General features: G+C 36.7%; 1 protein-coding gene across 3 annotated transcripts in view; it reads left to right on the forward strand.

Annotated features, from left to right (window-relative positions):
• Nucleotides 1-13,022, forward strand: part of STARD3NL (STARD3 N-terminal like) — a 52,966-nt gene that overhangs the window by 21,661 nt on the left and 18,283 nt on the right. For all 3 annotated transcript variants that reach the window (XM_073239065.1, XM_017640735.3, XM_017640736.3), the window contains exon 2: nucleotides 1,635-1,914. In XM_073239065.1, coding sequence (XP_073095166.1) covers nucleotides 1,693-1,914 — 222 coding nt within the window. In that variant the 5' untranslated portion in view covers nucleotides 1,635-1,692. The remainder of the gene's footprint in view (nucleotides 1-1,634; nucleotides 1,915-13,022) is intronic.

Genomic DNA, 13,022 nt, shown 5'->3' on the forward strand with positions numbered 1-13,022 from the left:
TACTGTGTCTCTACCATGATTTATCTAATTATTCCCCTCTTGTTAGATATTTTGGATTTCTAATTGGGACTAATATATATATATTATGATAAAGTCTTTTTTAATAGAGCTTTTTCTTGAAAAATAGCACCTACACAATTCATGTATGTGTACATGTGCATAAGTGTACAGCATTTTTAATTTTTCACAGTCAACACACCTCTGAAGCTACTGCATACGTCAGTAACTTATCACTAAGTGAGCACAGCCATGTTAGCACTATTCAGGCCAAGAATAGAACTTGACCAAGTCTGTGCCTTCTAATAACTTCTCCCTCCCTCTTGCTTGAAGGTAGTCATCAACCAAACCTTTAATGGCATAGATCATTTTTCCTTGAGTCTACAGTTATTTGCCTTTAGAGTTCCAGAAGTAGAGTTACTAGATCAAGAAGTATGAATATTTTTAAATATCTTAGTTTATATAACCAAATTGCTTTAAAAAGTGTCATATCATTTTATTACCACATTGTATGAAAATGTAGATAGAACTTCTGTTCCTGATTGTGGGAAGGGAGAGAAATGAGAGTTCTGGGCTGTGACTAGGACCAAATGGGACAAAATTACTTTAGGGAAGTCTCAGCAGTCTGTTTTCAAATTCTATTTTACCCACTTTGGAAATAAATGCTCTTCTTTTTCTAGACATTGCCAGTCATTATTGCAGAAAGAAAGGAAAGCTTGGTGATCCAAGTACTTGTTCTTAAGATCTGGACACGAGTGACACACAAACTTGTGCCCACATCACATTGGTCAGAGAAAAGCACATGAGTTCAGCAGAGCCAGGGTATGTAAGGGGGAAGTACTATAGGAAACTGGGATATTTGGCAAATGATAATACTATCCACCATGCTTTATTTAATGACTTTGCCTCATCCATGAGGAGATCAAATCTTTGTTAGGTTACTAAACTTATTATAAAGCACATCCTGGTCTTGGAGGTGAGGGGGTCCTAGAGCTCCATAAAAGATTGTAACTTCTGTAATTATCAGTTGGGGTGTTTGCATAATGATGAACTTTTATCGGGGTTGGAGGGGTGTATACTTGTTTTAAAGGAAGAGACCTAGAAACATGCTTATTCATTTAGTGGTGATGGGGAAATGCTAAAATCAGTTTATTAATTTTTTTTGGTGGACAGCAATTCTCTTCAGGAAGGAAGGTTTTCTTTAATAGCTAGTTTACATGTATTGGTTTTGTACTCTCTGAGAAACTATTCAGTAAATGTTTTCCTGGTCCCTGGGCAATGACATGGAATTGTAGAGGTTTTCTCCCTGGCACAGTATGGGAACTGACTTGGCTCATTCACCAAGGGGCTTGGCTCCAGAGTATCTGTTCCACCTTGCTACTGTAGTTAACATTCTTTTTACTGTTACTACGTGTTCTTTTTTTATTGCCATTCTTCTCCATAACAGCTATTATGTAGTATTGATTGATAATATTAAGAATTGCTTCTCATTTCACTTTCTCTTTATGTCATCAAGACAGATAGATGTCTTCAGTTAAGACACCCTTGCTCAGTTGGGGAAATAGTTGCGTAATGGTGGGGTGGTATGGTGGTGTTAGGTGAGCTCTGATTTAACATTCTATCTCTTATTCCCAAAGATCTCTTCTCTCTAGGGATGGTGAAGTTGGAAAGAGGCTCCTTTAACCCTCCTCCAGGATGAACCTTCCAGAAAACATGGGGAATGCTCTCACAGGGAGCCAGAACTCTCATGCTTCCTTGCGTGAAGTCCATTCCATCAACCCTACACAACTCATGGCCAGGATTGAGTCCTATGAAGGAAGGGAAAAGAAAGGCATCTCTGATGTCAGGAGGACTTTCTGTTTGTTTGTCACCTTTGACCTCTTATTTGTAACATTACTGTGGATAATAGAGTTAAATGTAAGTATTTTTTCCATGACTTTATAAGAACTGTTTACAGAGGCAAAGAAAAAAAAACAAAATCAATTTTGTCATTTTTCTCATCATTTCTGTCTCATTTAGTAAATTCCAGCTTTTCTCAGATGGGGAAATATTGCTCTTCTTTAGCTAATTTGAACCTTCCCTGTTCATTTAAAACTCAACTTTGAAATTTTGAAATTTGAATTTATGGTGTTTTGCTCTGTAATAGAAGTTAGCAAACTAAAGCCTGGGGACAAATTCAGCTGTCCTGTTTTTTACAAATAAAATTTAATTGGGACACAGCCCTACCTATTTGTTTACGTTTGTCTATGACTGGCTTTTGTGCTGAATAGTTCAATAATTGTGATGGAGTCCATGTGGCTCACAAAAGCAAAAATTTTTATTCCTTGGCCCTTTGTAGGAAAAGGTGGCTGATCGTTGCTCCAAAAAAGGTAGCATGTCTCTGGAATATGTCTTAGATCCTGCATCTGCTTTTTCAACTCCTATGTTTAATATTTTGCATGCATGTATTACTTACTTTTTTGCAGAGATTATTCATATTTTATCAAAAATTTCTAGAGGCATTTAGAGGTTTGTCTATTATTTTGTCAGGTTTATGAAGCTATATTACCAAATAATTGCCTAAACCAGTACTGTCTGGTGGAAATATAATGCAAGCCTCATATATAATTTCAAGTTCTCTAATTGCCACATTAATAGAAGTAAAAATAAAAAAGTGAAATTTATTTTAATGATATATTTTTACTTAGCCCAATGTATGTTTTCTCCCCAAGCCCTGGTTTTGTGTACATTCCTTACCAACAAATAGGTGGACTCTTCCAGAATGCTTTCTTCAGAGGCAAAAGTTGTCTGCTTCCTTCATTTTAAGCAGTTCATTTATGTTCAAGAAATATTTGCTAAGACCTAGGTAGTAAGTTATTAGCAATTGTTTATTATTAAGAGGTTACTCTTACTAGATGCAATACTAGGTGCTTTATAAAAAACTTATTAAAATAGAGAAAATATGAAAAAATGCTGAGATTCCTCTTTGAAAATGATTTTTAATTTTGCCTTAACAGAGATGGTCAACATCTTAATCTAAACTCTAATATTCAGATTCACAAAAGCAGTCTTAATTCTAGACTATAGGCTCTTTTAATAATTAGGGTCATTGGACTCTCTTGATTTCATCATGAATCCTAATAAATAAACAAAACTCTTTAAAAAGCAGATATTTAGCAAATGAGATTTGTCCGAGAGTCACAAATATATGCAACATGAATTAACTAAATTTCCGTTTACAGATTTTCCTTGTCAGCCTAACACTTGAGGAGATGCCTTCTTTTTGTTTAAAGCCAAACAAGTCAGTGATATGACACAGTAATTTAGATTCTCTCTTTTATTATTTTTCCCTTTTATATACATTAAAAAATATATTTAAATCAATTTATATTTTAAAGGAGTAATACGTTTTCAAAACTATTAATTGTAATGAGAGATGAGAAAGAAATGCATCTTGTAACAGGCAAGCATAGCAGCAGTTTTCAGGGAGCACACTCAGTTACTGTAATGACAGCTCAGAATTAAAGCTTTTGTTGGTTTGCCACTAACATCTGTACATGCTTTTAAGTGAGGGAAACCATGAGGTACAGCTGTGGTGGGAGTTCACAGGATCACACCTGTCTCTTCCCTCCTTTCTTATTGCTTCAAAGAAATTGAAATGGAAGTGAAGTGGGCTGTGCCCTGTTCTTGTTTATGAGAAGGGATGTTTGTATCTGCAACATGTTTTAAATGAAAAATCACCAGGCCTAGTGATTAAGAAATGTTCTTTCATCCTCACTTTTCTACTTAGCTACCAGCTTTCTCAGTTGTAAAATTGAAAGATGATACTACAGTGTACGATTTTTAGGATAGTACATCATGACCATTTTGTTTTGTTTTGTTTTTGACCTTTAATTTCTATTTGTTTTGAATTATCAATCCTGACCTGAGTTTTTCATTACATGCTGTACCATCATTTTTCTTTTGTTGTCTGTCTCTGTGAAGCTCTAATCATTCAATTCCATTGTTTTTTACATGTCTATACATGTACTAAGTACCAGAGCATAGGCTTTTGATTCAGGGGTGGAAGCCACACAAAAAAACCATGAGATTTAAAGTTTAGCTGAGGAGATAATAGCACATGTCTTATATTGCCTGTGGTGTTGGTCTTTAAGAGAAGAAGGAAATGACACAAAGGATACGTGGGCCTTTGGAAGAGTATGGGGACCTGCTTGTTCTGTGCTGTCATAATAACAATAACCAGAATATTTTGCCTTTATATGACTTTAAATTTAGCCACTTTTTCTCCTCATTTCAGGGATACAAGGTGTCAAAAATTAAGATTCATCCTTGACTGATTAGCATGTTTATTTTGTATTTCTCATGACCCATATCCAGTCTAAAAGTAAGTTCTGTCCAGTCTGCCTGCAAAAATATTCAAAATATGATCTCTCAGTGTCTACTACTGCCATCTCGACCAAGCTTACGTCACTCATTGAAACTACTACACGGCATGCCCAACTGGTTTGACTGCTTCTTGTCCTCCTAGAATCCATTCTCCTCATGGAAGCCAGAGTGTCTTTTAAAAGTCAAAGCAAATCAGATAATTTTACTTTGTGTTTAAAACCCTTCAATAACTTAACAGAGCATTTAGAATAAAATCCAAATGCTATAAATTGGCTTGTGAAGCCTTCACGAGTCTCTCCAGATTTCCTTTCCCACTGTTTCTGGCCCACCCAAATCAGCCAGACTTGCCTCCTCCTGTTCTCAGAATGGAACAAAGTCTCTTCTGTCTTGGACCTTTATACTAGTTGTTTCTCATATATGAAATGAGTAATTTCCTTTATCTTGATGCACATTCCAACTTCTGGATCAGTTCATTTAAATATCACCAAAGAGAAGGCTCCCATTTACCACTGAGTCCAAAGAAGCCAACCATCATTCTGTCACACTGTCCTGCTTCTGTTCTCTGTATAGGACTTCTTAGTTATCTCTCTCCACTTGCTAGAATGTGACACAGATAGTGAACTATTTCTTGTATTTAGAACGGTGCTTGGTACTTTAGAGGTGCTCAGCAAATATTTGGTGAATGGATAAATGTCCTGTGGCAGTGGTTTGCAGTTGGATTAAATTAGGGACAGATTGGCTCAGAAGCTGTTGAAGAAGTCCCGTGTAAAGTGGTGGGAAAAGAAAGGAATTAGCTAACCTGAGAAACATATTAAAGGAAGAAATATCAGAAGACAGCAGTAAGCTGATTTTATCATCCAGTGTCCAAAGATAACTCTTAAGATTTCTTATTTTGTTGTTGTTTTAATTTTTTTTTATTAAGGTATCATTGATATACCATCTTATGAAGGTTTCACATGAGCAACATTTTGGTTACTACATTCACCCATATTATCAAATTCCCCCCAGTGCCACCACTGCAGTCACTATCCATCAGCAGAGTAAGATGCTATAGAGTTATTACTTGTCTTCTCCATGATCTACCTATATTGTGATTGTGAGTTATAGTGCCCCTTAATCCCCTTCTCCCTCCCTCCTCACTCACTCTCCCCAACCCTTTCCGTGTGGTAACCACTAATCCCTTCTTGGAGTCTGTGAGTCTGCTGCTGTCTTGTTCCTTCAGTTTTACTTTGTTGTTATACTCCACAGTGAGTGAAATCATTTGGTACTTGTCTTTCTCTACCTGCTTATTTCACTGATCATAATACCCTCTAGTTCCATCCATGTTGTTGCAAATGGTAGGATTTGTTTTCTTTTTGTGACTGAGTAATATTCCATTGTGTATATGTACCACATCTTCTTTATCCATTCATCTACTGATGGACACTTAGGTTGCTTCCATATCTGGTTTTTGTAAATACTGCTGCGATTAACACAGGGGTGTATATATCTTTTTGAATTAGGGATCTTGTTTTTTTTTTGGGTAAATTCCTAGGAGTGGATTTCCTGGGTCAAATGGTTCTCTTTTTAGTTTTTTGAGGAACCTCCATATTATGGTTGAACTAATTTACATTCCCACCAACAGAGCAGGAGGGTCCCCTTTCTCTGCATCCTAGCCAGTATTTGTTGTTCCTGGTCTTTCGGATGTTGACGATCCTAACTGGTGTGAGGTGATATCTCATTGTGGTTTTAATTTGCATTTCCCTGATAATTAGCAGTATGGAGCATTTTTTCATGTGCCTGTTGGCCATCTGAATTTCTTCTTTGGAGAAGTGTCTGTTCAGATCCTCTGCCCATTTTTTAATCAGGTTATTTGCTTTGGGTGTTGATGCCTGTATTTTATTTATATATTTTAGATGTTAACCCCTTGTTGCATATGTCATTTACAAATATATTCTCCCATACTGTAGGATGCCTTTTTGTTCTGCTGATGGTGTCCTTTTCTGTACAGAAGCTTTTTAGCTTGATGTAGTCCAATTTATTCATTTTTGCTTTTGTTTCCCTTGCCTGAGGAGATGTGTTCAGAAAAAGTTGTTCATGTTTATATTCAAGAGATTTTTGCCTATTTTTCATCTAAGAGTTTTATGGTTTCATGACTTACATTCAGGTCTTTGAACCATTTTGAGTTTAGTTTTGTGTGTGGAGTTAGCAAATAATCCCATTATGTTCTCTTCCATGTAACTGTCCAGTTTTGCCAACATCAGTTGTTGAAGAGGCTGTCATTTCCCCATTGTATAGCCATGGCTCCTTTATCATATATTAATTGACCATATATACTTGGGTTTATATCTGGACTCTCTATTCTGTTCCATTGATCTATGGATCTGTTCTTGTGCCAGTACCAAATTGTCTTGATTACAGTGGCTTTGTAGTAGAGCTTGAAGTCAGGGAGCACAATCCCTCCAGCTTTATTCTTCCTTCTCAGAATTGCTTTGGCTATTCAGGGTCTTTTATGGTTCCATATGAATTTTATAACTATTTGCTCTGGTTTGTTGAAGAATACTATTGGTATTTTGATAGGGATTGCATTGAATCTGTAAATTGCTTTGGGCAGGATGGTCATTTTGACAATATTAATTCTTCCTATTCATGAGCATGGGATATATTTCCATTTATTGATGTCTTCTTCAGTGTCTCTCATGAGTGTCTTGTAGTTTTCAGGGTATAGGTCTTTCACCTCCTTGGTTAGATTCATTCCTTGGTACTTTATTCTTTTTTTTATTTTATTTTTTATTTTTGGTACTTTATTCTTTTTGATGTAATTGTGAATGTAATTGTTTTCCTGATTTCCCTTTCTGCTAGTTCATCGTTAGTGTATAGGAATGCAACAGATTTCTGTGTATTAATTTTTTATCCTGCATCTTTGCTAAATTCAGTTATTAGTTCTAGTAGTTTTGGGGTGGATTCTTTAGGGTTTTTTTTTAATGTACAACACATGTCATCTGCAAATAGTGACAGTTTTACTTCTTCCTTACCAATCTGGATGCCTTTTCTTTCTCTGTGTTGTCTGATTGCTGTGGCTAGGACCTCCGGTACTATGTTGAATAAAAGTAATGAGAGTGGGTGTCCTTGTCTTGTACCTGATTTTAAAGGAAAAGCTTTCAGCTTTTCACTGTTAGCTGTGGGTTTGTCATATATGGCCTTTATATGTTGAGGTACTTGCCCTCTATACCCATTTTACTGAGAGTTTTTATCATGAATGGATGTTGAATTTAGTCAAATGCTTTTTCAGCATCTATGGAGATAATCATGTGGTTTTTGTCCTTTTTGTTCATGTGGTATATGATGTTGATTGATTTTTGAATATTTTACCATCCTTACATCCCTAGAATAAAATCCCACTTTGTCATGATGGATGATCTTTTTGATGTATTTTTGAATTTGATTTGCTAATATTTTGTTGAGTATTTCTGCATCTGTGTTCATCAGGGATACTGGTCTGTAATTTTCTTTCTTTGTAGTATCTTTGCCTGTTTCGCTATTAGAGTGATGCTGGCCTCATAGAAAGAGTTTGGGAGTATTCCCTCCTCTTCTACATTTTGGAAAACTTTAAGGAGGATGGGTATTAGGTCTTTACTAAATGTTTGATAAAATTCAGCAGTGAAGCCATCTGGTCCAGGCATTTTGTTCTTAGGTACCTTTTGGATTATCAATTCAATTTCATTGCTGGTAGTTGGTCTGTTCAGATTTTCTGTTTCTTCCTAGGTCAGTCATGGAAGGTTGTATTTTTCTAGAAAGTTGTCCATTTCTTCTAGGTTATCCAGTTTGTTAGCATAAATTTTTTCATAGTATTCTCTAATAATTCTTTGTATTTCTGTGGTGTCTGTAGTGATTTTTCCTTTCTTATTTCTGATTCTGTTTATTTTTTCTTGATAAGTCTGGCCCAAATTTGTTTATTTTCTCAAAGAATGAGCTCCTTGTTTCATTGATTCTGTTGTTCTATTCTTCTCGATTTTATTTGTTTATGCTCTGATTTTTATTATGTCCCTCCTTCTACTGTCTTTGAGCCTCATTCTTCTTTTTCTAGTTTCATTAATTGTGAGTTTAGACTGTTCATTTGGGGTTGTTGTTTTTTCCTGAGGTAAGCCTATATTGCAGTATACTTAGCATGGCCTTCACTGTGTCCCACAGATTTTGAGGTGTTGAGTTATTGTTTCTTTTTTCTCCATATATTGCTTGATCTCTGTTTTTATTTGACCATTGATCCATTGATTATTTAGGAGCATGTTGTTAAGCTTCCATGTGTTGGTGGGCTTTTTTGTTTTCTATATGTAATTTATTTCTAGTTCATACCTTTGTGGTCTGTGAAGCTGGTTGGTACAATTTCAATCCTTCTGAATTTACTGAGGCTCTTTTTGTGGCCTAGTGTATGATCTATTCTTGAAAATGTTCCATGTGTACTTGAGAAGAATGTGTATCCTGCTGCTTTTGAGTGGAGTGTTTTATAGATGTCCATTAGGCCCATCTGTTCTAATGTGTTGTTCAGTGCCTCTGTCTTCATACTTGTTTTCTGTCTGGTGGTTCTGTCCTTTGGAGTGAGTGGTGTGTTGACGTCTCCTAAAATGAATGTGTTGCATTCTGTTTCCCCCTTTAATTCTGTTAGTTGTTGTTTCACATATGTGTGCTCCTATGTTGGGTGCATAGATATTTATAATGGTTATATCCTCTTGTTGGACTGACCCCTTTATCATTATGTAATGTCCTTTATCTTGTTACTTTCTTTGAAGTCTATTTTGTCTGATACAAGTACTGCAACTCCTGCTTTTTTCTATTATTTGCATGAAATATCTTTTTCCATTCCTTCACTTTTAGTCTGTGTATGTCTTTGGGTTTGAGGTAAGTCTCTTGTAGGCAGCATATAGACAGGTCTTGGTTTTTTATCCATTCACTAACTCTGTGTCTTTTGATTGGCATTCAGTACATTTACATTTAGAGTGATTATCAATAGATATGTACTTATTATGCCATTGCAGCCTTTAAATTTGTGGTTACCAAAGATTCAAGGTTGGCTTCTTTATTATCTAATAGTCTAACTTAACTCACTTAGTATGCTATTTCAAACACAATCTAAAGGTTCTTTTTTTTCTTCCTCCTCCAGTTTTTATATATTACTTGTCATAATCTGTACTCTTTGTGTATCCCTTGACTGACTTTTGGGGTAGTTGATACAATTTTGCATTTGCTTAGTAATTAATTGGTCTACTTCCTTTACTGTGGTTCGTTTTCTCTGGTGACAGTTATTTAGCCTTAGGAGCATTTCCATCTCTAGCAGTCCCTCCAAAATACACAGTGGAGATGGTTTGTGGGAGGTAAATTCCCTCAACTTTTGCTTATCTGGAAATTGTTTAATCCTTGCTTCAAATTTAAATGATAATCTTGCCAATTAGAGTATTCTTGGTTCAAGGTCCTTCTGTTTCCTTGCATTAAATATATCATGCCACTCCCTTCTGGCCTGTACGGTTTCTGCTGAGAGGTCTGATGATAGACTGATGAATTTTCCTTTGTATGTGATCTTTTTTCTCTCTGGCTGCTTTTAATACTCTGTCCTTGTCCTTGATCTTTGCCATATTAATTTTTATGTCTTTGTGTTGTCTTCCTTGGATCCCCATTGTTGGGAGGTCTGTGCACCTCCTTGGTCTGAGAGACTCTCCCTCGTTAGACTGGGGAAGTTTTCAGCAATTATTTCCTCAAAGACACTTTCTGTCCCTTTTTCTCCCTCTTCTTCTTTTGATACCCCTATAATGTGAATATTGTTCTGTTTGGATTAGTCCCACAGTTCTCTTTATAGTCTTTCATTATTAGAGATCCTTTTTTCTCTCTCTGCCTCAGCTTCTTTGAATTCCTGTTCTCTATTGTATTTACTGTCTCCTCTATCTCATCTAATCTGCTTTAAAATCCCTCCACTGTATGTTTCATTTCAGATATTGTATTTTTCAAAGTTTCTCTTTCTTGCCACCCTCCTTGAGGTCTTGGGTATTTTTTGTAGCTCTTTGAGCATGTTTATGATTTTTATTTTGAAATTTTTATCAGTAAGATTGGTGATTTGAGTTTCACTTGGCCCTCTTTCTGGTGTTTGTGGGATTTTGGTTTATACCAGGTTCTTTTGCCATTTCATATTTGTAATGATTCCTATGGAATAATAGCTTCATGTAGGTGGTGCCCTTTAGTGCCCAGAAGCTCTAGTTTCTGGAGCTATCCAGCACATGCAGTGATGGTGGGGTCCCAGGCATGCGGTGCCTATGCCTGCCAGGAGGAAAGAGCTCTTCTCTGCTTCCTGCCTGTAGTGCCTGCCACCACTGCCAGGGCCAGTGGGCCGAGCACACAGGGGTGGGCCTCTGTGTTGTGCCCCTATAGCTGCTATAGGCAGGGCCACCCTCTGGCTGACCTGGTACAATAGTGGGAAGCAGGTTTGCATACTGATGCCAGCTGGTAAGAAGGAGCTGCAGGCTGTGTGTGGCAGTGGTGGGCCTCTGCGCGTATCCCCAGCCAGGGTGAAGGAGCGCCTGAAGATCCTGAAAGTTCACAACCTGCTGGGCTGAGTGTACCGGGACGATTTTGTCCACCTTTCTACTGAGCAACAAGCTGTGTATAATCCTTGCCCCTTTAGCAGCCCTCTCGCTGTTGGTAAGTCTTTCAAAGTGCCCACCTTTCTTTTGTCCTGGAGTGGCTGGTTGTGGGTATCTGTTCTCTGCAAAAGGCTGGAATCTCAGTCTCTCAGAATATTCTGCCTATCTTTGTTTTCCAAACCCACTAATCTCCAGAGCACCATGTAATGAGGGTTCGTGCTTCCAGAGCAGATCTCCATGACTGGGTGTTCAGCAGTCCTGGGCTTCTACTCCCTCCCTGCTCCATTTCTCTGTCTCTGATCAGTGAGCTGGGGTCAAGGGAGTGCTTGGGTCCTGCCATATTTCAGCTTTACTACTTTACGCTTTTCTATGAGGTCTCCTCTTTTCCCCAAATGTAGGCAGTCTGGCCCAGTCTTCTTTCTGGCTGCTCTTTCAAGGGTAGTTTTATTTGCTATATTTTCATATTATATGTGGCTTGGGGAAGAGGTTTCTTTCTCATTTCTCACGCCGCCATCTTTCTCCTCATTTGATAACTAAGATTTCTAATGATGGAACCTACAGGAATAATCCAGCTCTGTCAGAACTGTGATTGGGAAGAGATGCCAAGTGAAACTAAAAATGAGTCTTTTGGGGACATCTTGTGCTAGAGATAAAGATTTTGAAATAACAACTTGCAGCTAGTGTAGATTTTACATCTTTCTTTGTTAAAAGACAACACAAAATCAGGTTATTTTCAAGTGTACAGATACTGTAGCAAACCTTCCATTGGTTATTTATTCAAGAACTGTATCAGTTCTTTAATAAGAGCAGCTTTGCTTTGTGTTCTCTCAATATCTTTGTGGTAGAGAACCCCTTGTTATTTCAGGCCACTTGGAATAATTGGTCTTTTAATATTTTGGATATTGGTAAAGTTTTCCTTAACCTGGAGAGACAATGTGATGAGACTACATGCTTGGTTGGCTTATTTTCTCTTTGCCCTCAGGTTTTCAATTCTATTAATTTGTCAAGATCTATAGTCAAGCAGGTCTATAGGCAAACTGTACAAATTACAAGGAAACCTAAACCTCCTTAAGGGATTTAAAGTACAGAATAATGTTTATGGTATACTTTCATTTGCATAAAAAATAGAAGTACTTGAAAAGGTATCTAAGCCAAGAGGATCCTTTCCTTATGGCATCTTTTATCTTAATTCAACCAATTAGCAAACCTTAGAAAGGTATTCATATTAATTTTTCCCCCTTTTTCTCTTATCCAAGTCATTGCTTAATTGCCCTTCACTTTGTCCTTTTTCAGACCACCTCTATTAGTTTGCTAGGATAACAATGTCTATACTCCAGATTGGAAATGTGAGTTTAGTGTTGCACATCATGTTTCCTAATCCCCAGTCCCTAACAATCACAGAGCGTCTTCCTGGGTGGTGCATTAGCTGTTGGACATATGTTCCCTTGCTTGATTTAAAAAGAAAGAATTCTTTATATTTGAATATGTAGAATTTTGAATTTGATCACTTAAAATTCATCTTAATAGGAGAATTGGAGATGACAAAGTTTATCATACTAGATTTGATTTTTATCATTTACTTTAACTTGAGCACATATGATTATACGTCTAGCCTATTCCTTATTTTTTTATCTATTCAACTTAAATATGTAAATGTGTGTATGTGTGTGTGTGTGTGTTTTAAGAATTTTAAAATGCTAGGAGCAAATAAAAAAGCATACCAGGGAGAATATTTATGCTAACATGCTGTGTCACAGTAACTGCTGTCACTCATCTTTGCTAAGAGATTAGGGGACCCTTGGACTTGTGAGACCTTAAACCATAGAGAATGATCAGAAAGTGAGGGAAGGCCTGGATAATGTGAATTGTCTTCTTTAAAGATATGCATTTATATGATTGAAAACTTTATCTTAGAAGAGAGAAAAATGGTTTTCTTTTTTCTCTTTTAACATTTTAGTTTGACAAAATATGAACTTCAAAAAAGGCATTGTTTTTCATTATACATTTGTATTTGTTGAATGAATAAATTCAGAATTGAAATGGGAAATGCTATTC

Source organism: Manis javanica, chromosome 6, assembly GCF_040802235.1.
Source record: "Manis javanica isolate MJ-LG chromosome 6, MJ_LKY, whole genome shotgun sequence".
Lineage (NCBI taxonomy): Eukaryota > Metazoa > Chordata > Mammalia > Pholidota > Manidae > Manis > Manis javanica.